The 13,004-nt window shown below is 46.6% G+C and overlaps 1 protein-coding gene across 3 annotated transcripts in view; it reads left to right on the forward strand.

Moving 5' to 3' along the window:
- Positions 1-13,004, forward strand: part of ADAMTSL1 (ADAMTS like 1) — a 913,450-nt gene that overhangs the window by 614,742 nt on the left and 285,704 nt on the right. The window contains exon 1 of one of the 3 annotated variants that reach the window (XM_044271588.1): positions 387-516. The exons of the other annotated variants lie outside the window; for them this stretch is intronic. Within the exon in view, the coding sequence (XP_044127523.1) occupies positions 454-516 (63 nt within the window). The 5' untranslated portion in view covers positions 387-453. Of the gene's footprint in view, positions 1-386; positions 517-13,004 lie in introns of those variants that run through there. 3 annotated transcript variants of the gene reach the window in all.

Below are 13,004 nucleotides of genomic sequence, written 5' to 3' on the forward strand. Positions count from 1 at the left end.
ATATGAGATGATAGATAGATAGATAGATAGATAGATAGATAGATAGATATGGGATAGATAGATAGATCAGATAGATAGATAGATAGATAGATAGATAGATATGGGATAGATAGATAGATAGATAGATAGATAGATAGATAGATGATAGATTAGATAGATAGATAGATAGACAGACAGACCAGATAGATGTATTAGCCAGGCATCTCTCTGGCAGAGGTGTCCCCCGCAGCAGGGCACTGGTTGGGGTGCCAGTGGTACAGGGCAGTGCTGGCAGGCTGTCCCCTCTCCCCCTCTCCCGCTGATTGGCTGGCTGCCTGCTCTCGGAGAGATTCCATCGAGCCCCCCACCACACGCCCCTTGGCTGAGGCAATGTGAGCAGAGCCGGTGTGTGTGGAGCCGGAGCGGCAGTGTGCGCAGCAGAGCTGGATGTGACAACAGCTCCTCCCGCTCACCATGGAGTGCTGCCGTCGGGCGGTGAGTGGCACTCTGCTGCTGGCTGTGGCGTGCCTCCTCCTGGTAAGTGCTCTTCCTCACTGGCTGTGGTGCCAGCTCAGTTCTGTGGTGCTGGCTTCACAGGAGCAGGTTCATGTCTGTGTACAGTACAGGCATCAGAGTGGCTGGGACCTGTAGTTCTTCAGGAGCTGACAAATTCTGCGTTGCCATTCTGTTGCTTCATATCTTGTTGGACTACAAGTCCCAGCAGCCAGGGTTTCTTGGCAACAGTATGTTGTGGGAGCCATTGGGACTAGAAATTACTGTTGCTGGGACCTGTAGTTCTTCCTAAATTGACCTAGTTTTATTTTTATTCTCCTGTTGCTTCTCAGTCCTAGTAGGCTATGTCAGTCTTCCTTGGACTTGTAGTTCTCCAGGAGCGACCAAACGTGGCCAGCCAGGCTGCATTCTCTGTATGGAATCAGTTACAGAACTAAAGATCTCAGCATGTCACAGTCAGCATTGGTTTGCTGGGATTTGTAGTCCCCATGATCTCTCTAGCTTGATATATGGACTTGTGTTTGGTCATATGATTACCTTTCTCCAGTACCTTGTGATGAGCATCTTTTACTATGGTATCTGTGCCAGACCAGATTGGCATCCCTCAAGTACTCCAGTGGGCATTAAACTCACTCTATAGTCATCCTCAGCTCTTTTACACCAAGCTCAGATCACAAGGAGCCTGTGCCTGGTATAACGAGCGATCTGGACCCTGGTGGGCTGGCAGCTCATAGATTGGCCACAGGTGCCCATGTAGGTGAGATGCCAAGGACCTCAAGTCCGAACCATGCTGCCTGCCAGGTTCCCATGTAGCAGGGTACTATTATTCAGGCAGCACCTGGATCATCCCTGGACATGACCTTGGACTTGTGTGAAAAGAACATCTGATGTGTTGGGTGGCACCTGATTGGGATCTCGCAGAACACGTAATACCCAGGAATGTGTGGAGAACCTCACGTGTTGCCCTCAGTATCAGCTGGCAGTGCCTACCACACGTCTCCAGAGCCGCAGTTGGGGGGCTTGGATTGCAGCACACTCCAATCCAAGAGGATTTTGGACACTTTTTTAATAAGAAGCCTCAGTTTGCCAACTTGTTATTTACCAGGTGTGCGCTGACTTCTCAAATGAAGCTTGGATTCTCGGCCTTGGCGCACGTTTCTGAGAAATGAAACTACCCCACTAAACTTAAAACCGTGGAGGGAAGTATTCCAAACCCTATAGATACGCGTGGCATTGTTAGCTCCATCTCTAAGGCCCTATTCACACTACAGTGAGGACTTTGGTTTATAACAAACCTGTGGCATCTCTGCCAGATCTGCTTTCAAAGAGATGCCAATGAATCCTGATGGTCCAGTGCTGCTATTCTTGCCATATAGCGAAGACATGGACAGACTGGCACGAACAATAGTGCAGAAGCCATCAGGGTGCAGAATACACCCGTCTTGTATCCCTCTATTGACTTCACTGGGCACACATGCCAGTGGCAGGAGACATGAAGTATATGTGACTTGTCACCAGGCAGAGCTCCAGATGGTAGGGGGTCTATACCAGACCCCGACAGCTCTCTGTGAAGGACACTCTGTTTTACATACAGCACATGCTTCCTGTTGGAGGCCCCTCGGTGGGTCACAGATCCTGCCAGGAAACCAGGCAGGAAAAATACAGGGGGTTTCCAATAAGTTTCATATTGGCTTAAAATAGTAACTTACCTGATAGATCCTCACCCACATCTGCAGTGCCAGGCTGCGTGGCCCCCCAACACTCACCGTAGAAATGGGGCGATGCCAGAAGACTGAGGGAATCTGAAAGTATAATGGAAAAAAATTATGTAACTACCATTAAATGGGTTATCCAATCCCTATAATGACCCTCACAATGCCCGGGCCCCTCCTCTAGAGCATACTTACCTGCTACCGGCACCCGCGCCCCTCTGGGTCCCTGCACGGCCGCCGCTGCATCTCCCCATTGCGTGGATCAAAACATCCGGAGACGGGGCAACCAGCCTCCCTAGTGTCACCCTATGGGAGATGCAGTGGCTGCTGTGCAGGGATCCGGAGGGACGTGGGTGCTGGGGGAGCAGGTAAGTATGCTCTAGAGGAGGGGCCCAGGCATTCTGGGGGTCATTATAGGGAATGGATAACCCCTTTAATCCCACTATAAAATACTGCACATTGAGGAGATGAAGAGGTTAACACGTCTTACTGACACTGCATGGTTGTTGGGTAATGGTCAGACTGGCAAGTGATTGGCTTCAAAGGCAGCCAAATGTTTTTTCCTACTGGACCTTTGGGGCCCACTATGGTATCAGAGCCTGGACCCGCCGGAGGATCCTCTGGTACTCTAGTGGGCCAGTCTGACGCTGGGTAATGGTATTTCCTTCAATCTCTGCGCAAATTGCGGATCCGCAATGCACCAGGCCGCACATGACTGGCACTAAATAGAGAAGTCCTATTCTTGTCCGCAGCTGCAGACAAGAAAAGGACATGCTCTATTTTTTGGTGGAGCTGCGGACCGGAAGTTCAGGGCCGCTCAATGGAAATGCGGATTCTGAGAGCACATAGTCCCCATAGAGAATGAATGGGTCCGCACACGTTCCGCACAATTGCGGAACGGATGCGTACCACACTTGCGGACGTGTGAATTAAGCCTAAAGGGGCTTTCTGAGACTTTAATACTGATCTATCCTCTGCGAGAAGGCTGCTGCACTACTGAGGGCACCGGTGCCTTCTAAAACAGCTGATCGGCCCCAGGTATCGGATACTGATGATCTATCCCCTGCGAGAAGGCTGCTGCACTACTGAGGGCCCCGGTGCCTTCTAAAACAGCTGATCGGTCCCAGGTATCGGATACTGATGATCTATCCCCTGCGAGAAGGCTGCTGCACTACTGAGGGCACCGGTGCCTTCTAAAACAGCTGATCGGCCCCAGGTATCGGATACTGATGACCTGTCCACAGGATTGGCCATCAGGTCTAAAGTATTAAAAACCCCTTTTAAAGGGAACCTGTCAGAAGCTTTGTGCCCCAAACCACCACCACTACCTACTAAAGCTGCTCTAGGCACTTGCCCCATTTTGATAAAATGTTTGATGCCATACGAAGATTGCCTGTGTGTAGTCATGGAGGTGGAGACGCCGAGGAGTCAGGTCACGCTGTCTGCACATTAATCCTACCTCCAATGGCTTTCTTCAACATAATCATCTTGCGGATGCGCTATTGTGTTCTACTTCTTGCACATGCGCAGTGAGGCACAGTGTACTTGCCCAGGCTTCTGGCACATGCACAGTGAGGCACAGTGTACTTACCCAGGCTTCTGGCACATGTGCAGTGAGGCACAGTGTACTTGACCAGGCTTCTGTCACATGCCCAGTGAGGCACAGTGTACTTGACCAGGCTTCTGTCACATGCCCAGTGAGGCACAGTGTACTTACCCAGGCTTCTGGCACATGTGCAGTGAGGCACAGTGTACTTGACCAGGCTTCTGTCACATGCCCAGTGAGGCACAGTGTACTTGACCAGGCTTCTGTCACATGCCCAGTGAGGCACAGTGTACTTACCCATGCTTCTGGCACATTTGCAGTGAGGCACAGTGTATTTTTCCAGGTTTCTGGCGAATGTGCAGCGAGGCACAGTGCACATGCCCAGGCTTCTGGCAAATGCAGTTATTTTTCTAGGTCCTTGAGGTGCCCTCTCTTATGAGATAGGAGTGCGGCTTAGTAATTACTGCTTATGGAAAAGGCCAGCACCCAAAATGTTCCCCATGATGAACAAGTGATGTCACCCAGCATCCTGAATGGTAAGGCCGCTTTCACACAGTCAGTGTTTGGTCAGAGATTTCCATCAGGGACTGTGAGTCAAAACCAGGAGCGGGTCAACACCTTAGGCCTCATGCACATGACCGTTGTTGTGTCCCGTGTCCGCTGTTCCGTTTTCCGTGATTTTCTGCGGAATCATTGACTTTCAATAGGTCCGTGGAAAACTCGGCTAATGCACCGTTTGTCATCCGCGTCTGTGATCCGTGTTTCCAGTCCATGAGAAAAATACGACCTGTCCTATTTTTTTCACGGACAACGGTTCGCGGACCCATTCAAGTCAATGGGTCCGTGAAAAAACACGGAGGCTTATAAGATTGTCACCCGCGTCCGTTGTTTTCCTATCATTTGCATGGCAAACTAAACTTAGATTTTTTTTTTACTTTCCTTCATGTCTGGTGATCCTCCCAAAAAAAAGGAAGACACACGGAAACAAAAACGGACACGGATCACGGAACAACGGAACTCATTTTTGCTGACCGCAAAAAAATACTGTCGTGTGTATGAGGCCTTATGCTTCTCTCCTGGTTTTGGCTCACATTCACCAATAGAAATCACTGATCAAACACTGACGGCGTGAAAGCGGCTAGAATATACTAGTCATGCAGTAAGTAGACTGATTGGCCATTCCAGGGTTTTGAAAGCAGCAAGACACCCTACGTCACCCAGCTTTCCCAGCATCACAAAGGACAAAGTATAGCATGGCCAGACTTGTTGGAGAGAAGGCAGGTTTCTGAAACTGAACCTGTCATAGGCTGGTGGACATTGGACTTCTGTGGTGAAGGGACTGCGCATATTCAGTAGGACAGTAACAGTATAGTCCGGGGTAAAGTGTGTAACGCTCCGCCTGCGCTGGGTCGGGAAATATTCATTTCCTGGGGAATGCAGGTAGGGATCTGGTTCATGGCTAGTTTCCTACGCTGCAGTCTAGCTTGAAAGGATGCTAGAGTTGAATGCGAGCCAAGTAAGAATAGCAGCAAGCAGTTGTGCTATCTAGTAATGCTAAGTGGTGTTAACTACAGGCTAGCATGCGGCGCGCTAGATGAGGAGTGGGCTGGCAGTGTCCCGCTGTGAAGCTGCCTGCAGCAGACAGCATGCCGCATTCACACTGACAATATTGTTACTAGGTATTGTTCTGCCCGTGGGTAGACATAACTGTGTATCTAGCGCCTGTACCAGTTTGCCTCTATCAGGCAACCTTGCCCAGGGCCTTTGCACAATACAGTTTAACCATTTCCTCATGGACAGTTTGACGTCTCTAAAACAAAGCCTATGCATTTCGAAGTTTGGGTTTTATTTTTATTTTTTATTGTTTTGTTCGATGTCTGCATGTAGGTTTCTTGGATTTCACAGTGTTAGATGACTTAGCAGCTGTTTACATCTTCAGATACAGTAGCTTGTTAAAACCTTACGGCCCAGATTTTTCCACGCCTCCTGGCTTTGAAAAGTTGCAAAATGGGGCTTTTGCGACTTTTCGGGCTCATTTAGCGACTTTTTGCATTTTTACACCACTCGGGAAAGTGCGTTTGGTCAGCTACGTTAATGAGCTTCACGCCAGATTTATCAGTGACACTTTTTTTAAAATGTCGCAAAAGAAAATAAAAAAATAAAAAGGCGCAGTCTCGCTTCAGTAGAAAGGTGGAGTAGGAAAACCGTAGGCAAAAGTGTTAAGTTTAAAGGGGTTCTCCGGGCTTTTAATATTGATGACCTGTCCTCAGGATAAGTCATGAATATCAGATCGGCTGGGGTCCGACACCCAGCACCCCCGCCGATCAGCTGTTTGAAGAGAAGGCGCACGCCGTGCCAGTGCTGCCTCCCCTTCACTGTTTATCTTCTAGCCGTTGCAAATGCAGTGGTGAGAAGGTGTAATTACACCCAAGCCGTCCCATTCATTTCAATGGTACGGATCGCTCCTATAAAAGTGTATGGGAACGATCCGTCCCATTGAAATGAGTGGGACGGTTAGGTGTAATTACACCTGCTCACCGCTGTAGATGCAACGGCTAGAAGGTAAACAGTGACAAGGAGGCAGCGCTGGCACGGCACGCGCCTTCTCTTCAAACAGCTGATCTGCGGGGGTGGCGGGTGGCGGACCCCCGCCGATCTGATATTGATGACCTATCCTGAGGACATGTCATCAATATTAAAAGCCCAGATAACCCCTTTAGGACAAGGCACATTTTTCAAACAACATGTAACATTTGATAAATGTGGCCTAAAGTGCGACAACGTAGACTCAAGAACCACTGTCTTCAGATATTCCCCTCATGACAAATCCCTCCTATGTGTTGTATACGCCACTTCATTTTCAGCTCACGATTTATTAAACCTGTTAATTTTTTTCTACTCACATTTACTTTAAAAGGGTTAAAAGGAGTAAAACCTAGTGGGGTGTCCCTCCGCGGACCCCACACCCACTCTGCTCTCTGATGTGCTGTATGGTATCACTTCCTTTTTCCAGTGGGGCTTACAATCTAATTCCCCTGGTGACTCAATGGTGCATGGAGTGCACTGGGGGTCTACAGATCTACATGTGCCACAGTGTGAAGCACCTCTGGAAGTAATGCTAGGGAGAACACCTCCACAACATAGCATTCCACACCCATGTGCTTCCTAAGGACAGAACCCTCCGGTAGAGTATTAGCCCATAGAATTAAATGGGGGACATTTATCATTCCCCCTATGCCTTTTATTTGCCGCTGGTCTTGCTACTTTTTAAAATGTCATTGTGACATTTTTAATTGCAACTGGCATTTTTACAATTGAAAAGGGGCTGTGGTGTGGGCAGGGCCATTGACACATTCACCATTATTTATGCCAGAAACTGGCGTAGGTAATGACTGAAATCTACAGCAGCTCCAAGTTGCGCATGGCACATGAACTGCCAGAGGAGCCTGCTCCTCATCATAAATAACATGCCTCCTACAGCAGCGCAAGCCCTGTGAAGAACAATGTGTGCCTATGTGTGCTGTATGCAAGTCCACTGAGATATGGATACCAGATACCATATGTGTATGTGCCATGTACATGAGGCCTAACTCAGGTCACCAAACTGGCACGTTGCTTCAATAGGAAGAGTGAGATGAGCGGCTGCCAGCTTCCTCCGGTGCCTCTTCTCTGTCCAAGCAAAGCATTCGATTGGTTTGAATCTACAGTATCTGGACATCTCCATCTCTGGTCCAGACAGTCAGGCTGTCCAAATACAATACATGTATGGATTCCATCACATCCTCTCGGTTTCACTGACATGTAACATGTATGGACAGCTTTAGCTGCCTTGGCAAAATCAACTTCAAAAGAATATCCATGGTCTTCAAGAACAGTGCATAAAGCGACATCTCAATATCCCTGCTTCATAGGTCAAGTTGCATCACTTTATTTAGTTATGCCGCCAGGACATTACTACCCTTCTCCAAGATAAAGTGCAGCCTTTACATGGTGATTTTTCTTTTTTGGTCAAACCAGATTGAATCGAAAAGGAATGAGATGTAGACAGAAAAGTATAGCTCCACTTCTGAGAGGTTTCCACATGGACCAAATCCTCTCAGGTGCTCCTTAGCACCAGTGTACAAGTTTCTGCAATCTTGTGAGGAACAAACATCTGAAATCCCTGTGTAGAAGTCCTCTATGAACGTAAAGCTGTGATTTAATTTATATCTAAAATCATACACGGCTGGCTGCATACAAACTGAGGAGCAGTCTTGATTTTATGAATCTGTTTTAAATCTGGAAACCCTGGCTAGCATGGTTGAAATATGTGAGCCAAAGAGCGTGACGCCTGTGCCAGGACAATTACGTAAAGCTTTGTAGAAATGTCTTCATGGGAATGACGGGCTTCTAGCATGGTTCCTTAGTCTCCTAGTATGTTTAGCAGTGACAGATCAGTGAGGACACATGTGACCACCAGGGATCCATTCATGGCTCTGGACTTAATCTAAAATAAAGTGATTTCATTTAAAGTGGTTTATCCTGAGAGAACCGTTTGATCATCTATTGGCGCTGTTCCTATCATTCTGGAAAAGATGAATAAAATTTACGCCAGAAGCACTAATTATTATCATCTGACCACATCGGTAGTATGTCTGTCTTCAGACTCCTTTCAGTTTTCGCTTGAAGAGAAGATTTTCATTTAATATTCCTGCTATTGCTTACTATGACTAATCTAATTAACACATCTAGGTAATGTGCAGTCTACTGGCAAAACCAGTTCACCCACATCACTTTGGCAGGAACTCATGATAACCTATGTATATGAGGGCTTCCCAAACAGCTACTTTTTTAGGGGAATTTGTCATTACCAGATAATTTCTCCTTCTAAGTAGTGTTAGATGTTGGTCACTGTCCATGTCATATACAAAGGTCCGTGTTCATCCGTGTAAAGCCACTCTCTGGTAGTGACTCTATACTCTCTTGGTAGGGTGGCATCCTGAACAGGGGGAGCCCCTCTTTGGCATCCACATAACGTAGTAGGTTATATGGGCTAATGGGACAACCCCTTTTATATTGAGATTCTTTGTAGATTCTTTTATTTCTATTGATATACCAAGTGGTTGGTAGATGATATCACCTTTGATAGCCCTTTCTTTGTACCCATGCACCAGAACTGTCTAACTTTCACATTGTTGTGAATTTGAACAATGGGTTTGGTTCTTCTCACATTTCAAATTCTCATATATTTTTCTTGAAACAAAAGCAGAATATGCCCCAGTTCCAGCACACTTCATCATAGCCATGAGGAGTCTGGTATGACTGGCACATACACAGTTTCACCTAAGGTCTGTTGAGTTTGGATTGGGTTTTCTATAATAGATTTTGGACAACTTGGAGTGAAGTCATTCATACGGCACACTTATAGTCCATCATGCAAGTATTTCTGTCCTATATGAGAATCTATCCTACAGATATGTTAAACCTTAAAGGGTTACTGAGTTTAAAAAAAACTTTTGGTATGTCATGTCATGTCAAAAATCTAGCTTGGTGGGGTTCTGAAAAGGAGAACAAGGAGAGAGAAGCACTTGCATAATTTTCTCTTTCTACTCACTGCAGGAGACGGGCTCAGTAGAAAATCTGTGGGCCCATCTCGATTCCATCCCCTGCAGAGAAGGACGTCTCTCCTCGTTCTAGCAGTCGGTGGAAATCTCAGGATAGATCTCCACCGATCAAACCTTTTGATATACTGTATCTCTATGACATACACCTTGTCGTAAATCATGCGTGGCATGCCTGGTTATCATAGCCCCATTGTTTTTTAGGCTCCTTTCACACTAGCGTTCGCTGGTCCGCTCGTGAGCTCCGTTTGAAGGAGCTCACGAGCGGACCCGAACGCCTCCGTCCAGCCCTGATGCAGTCTGAATGGAGCGGATCCGCTCAGACTGCATCAGTCTGGCGGCGTTCAGCCTCCGCTCCGCTCGCCTCCGCATGGACAGGCGGACAGCTGAACGCTGCTTGCAGCGTTCGGGTGTCCGCCTGGCCGTGCGGAGGCGAGCGGATCCGTTCAGACTTACAATGTAAGTCAATGGGAACGGATCCGCTTGAAGATGTCACCCTGTGGCTCAATCTTCAGGCGGATCCGTCCCCCATTGACTTTACATTGAAAGTCTGAACGGATCCGCTCAGGCTGCTTTCACACTTAGAATTTTTTCTAAGTTATTAATGCAGACGGATCCGTACTGAACGGAGCCTCCGTCTGCATTAATATGATCGGATCCGTTCAGAACGGATCCGATCAAACGCTAGTGTGAAAGTAGCCTTAGTGGTGTTTTTCTGCATTTTCAAAATTTTTTGCACCGTGTTTTTTTTGCTGTAAAAACATAGCTCCAGATGTTAGGTAAACGTCTATGGCAAATATGAAGGACACACTCCCTTTATTATTATTTTTGTTCACTAAGTGGTAATTTTGTTGCCCAGCCAATTACAGCTCAGCTTTTATTTTGTATCTGCTGTTAAAAATGTAAACTGGACTGTGACTGGTTTCTGTGGACAACAGAGACAGCTGTTCTTGTAGACAGTTTTCATAAACCCCCCCTTAGGTTATTATAAGTATGATTCTGAATTAATACATGCATCTTTTTCCAGATTTACTTCTCTGGAGCCTTTGGGAACAGTTTATCTGACACTTGAGACCCCATCCATCAAGTAGGCTATAACCGTATGTCATATATGACATGTTTGTCTTCTCTCATGAAGTAAAGCAGAACAGCATGGTGCACCTCTTACATCTAGCACCCTGTCCCGCGTTCCCCTAGTGCCTTTCTGTGCGCCCCCTTCTCTCACCCCACAATAAATCAAAATGCCAACAGCCAGTGGATTACCTAATGGCGGTGTGGTAGTTCACGAGGCTCCGAAACTCATAGAAAATGCACTTCCAAATATTGCTTCACTTCTTTATTAAATCTATGCCACATAACAAAGGCATAAAAAGTCCAAATGAGACCAAAGGTGGAAGACAAGTCTACATCTGCAAGTAGGTAATTCACAGGGAGGTGAATCAAGAATGATCATACACAGATGGGACGTTTCGTGGGCCACCCCTTCCTCACTCCCCCAGGACTAAGTACACTATGGAGCAGATTTAGGAATACTGTCTACAAGAAAAAACTGTCTTTGTTGGCCGTAGCAACCAGTTCATTTTCAAATAGGGTTGTATGGATTAAAACCCGTGCTGTGATTGAATGGTGTTTTTTTTATAACGCTCTCTGATAATGTACATATAAATACATATTGCTTATGGTAGTCATATGTAAATTTCTTCCTTGGACAGTTTTCTTTGTAAAGGCCACATATAAGCAAAGGTCTATTGATGAATGCGACTCATGTTTCCTGGTTCTTAAAGGGGTTGTATACTGATTACCTATCCTCATGTCACGGACGTTCCCGTGGCAGGTATCAGGAGATCGGAGAGACTGGCAACTCGTGGGTTAAATTGACACGTTCACTGTGGATCTTATTGTGTCTGTGTTTTGGTGAATGCCACACCCCTTGCTTCAGGTGTTGCTTGTTGGTAAATTACCTTTCCCATAAGTAGCCGCTTCTCACTCTTGGAGGTGCGGTTTATAGATTTTCTTCCTGCCTTCTAACTAGCTGGTCGGTTGTACTCTGTGGTGCTTCTGAAGTTGCCAGTTTTCTACTGTCAGATAAGTCTTGTCTTTTCTTATTGTTTTGTGTTTGTTATATTCCCTGTTGTCTGTATCTGGGCATGAGACAGAGACTTCCATTCGTCCATCCGGGGAGGAATGGGTTGTCTCTGATCCTAACCTCATTCCAGGGCCTTATAGGGATATAAGGGTCTAGGTATCCAGCATATGAATATTCCTACCTTCAAGGTCTATTCATATTGATAGGTAGTTAGGGCCCGGATTAGGATTGTTTAGGAAGTGACCTGTTCCTTCTCTAGTTTCCAGGCCCAGTTACTTTTCCCCCTCCCTCCTGTGTTCAGTGTGGAGTTCTCCCCCACACTGATCGTGACACCTCAGGATAGGTCATCAGTATGTGACCGGTGGGAGTCTGACTCTCTGCCCCCCTCCATTCAGCTGTTTGAAGAGGTTGCGAGGCTCTCAGCATACCAAGCACCGCGCTGTCCACTGCAGTCACTTAAATAGGACTGATCTGCGCCTAGTCCATGTGACCGATGAACATGACTTCACTGGCCTAGGAAGAGGCCACAGGTCCTTTTAAATAGCTGATCGTGGGAATGCTGGGAGTTGGACCACCACGATCAGATACTGATGACTTATCCTGAGGACAGGTCATCAATATAAAACACTCAAACAACCCCTTTAATGCTTTGACATAAGCTTACATACTGTACAGATGCCCTTGTTTCAATCACACTGTTCACTCTTTTCTAATTCTTAGCTATAATAGTCATTTATTAAATGAATATTGAGTAAAAATTGGCCCCAAACCGTGCCCTCTTCTCCCAGCATAGAGCTGCTGATATACTGTGCAGCTGTCCGGTACTAAACTGCCATACGCAGTGGGAATTCACTGTCGTGACTCATAATCTGGGGTTTTTATGATGTTTTTCCCTGTAAAAGGTTGTGACCTCATTTCTAGGAAACATCTCCCTGTCCCTCCTCCTTGTGATGTCAGGCAAGGTGGAAAGCAGAGACGCTCCCCATAGATGTCCTGATAGGGGGTTCATCAAGTGCACATCTTTGAGCAGTTTTTGGACTTGCTTCCAACACTTTGCTGGGTGGACACTTTTCCTTCTGTTTCATTTTTAATAAAAAGCCAATGAAAACAATCTGACTCTCATTTACTGTAAATGGGATCCAGCTGAGAGTGTGACCTGCCACTGACATCTGCACGCTCATCCAGGGCCAGAACTAGTCCACCTCCATTCAGACGTCTTGACGCATATTTCTTTTGTCTGATGCCGATGAGTAGATGAAAGCTAGTGCAGGTGGAAGGATGGAGCGCTCTCCTGCCGCCATCTCTTCTATGGAGCTGGCACACACAGAGATCCTTTCTCCCGTAACATGTGGCACTCAGCCCTTGCTATTATTTCACTGGGCTCTTCTTAGCATATGACCACAGGTCTAAGTGGAGCCATTGTATGCAGAGAATGGATAATGCCTTGGACCTCAGCCATGGCAGCGGGGCTTTCAAACAAGGAGTTCACTTTGAGTGGTTAGATCACTTGAGGCAGCAAATTCATTTACTGCGTCTTCTGAAATCTTACTACATAATTGTCCCCAACA

Source organism: Bufo gargarizans, chromosome 1, assembly GCF_014858855.1.
Source record: "Bufo gargarizans isolate SCDJY-AF-19 chromosome 1, ASM1485885v1, whole genome shotgun sequence".
In the NCBI taxonomy this organism is placed as follows: domain Eukaryota; kingdom Metazoa; phylum Chordata; class Amphibia; order Anura; family Bufonidae; genus Bufo; species Bufo gargarizans.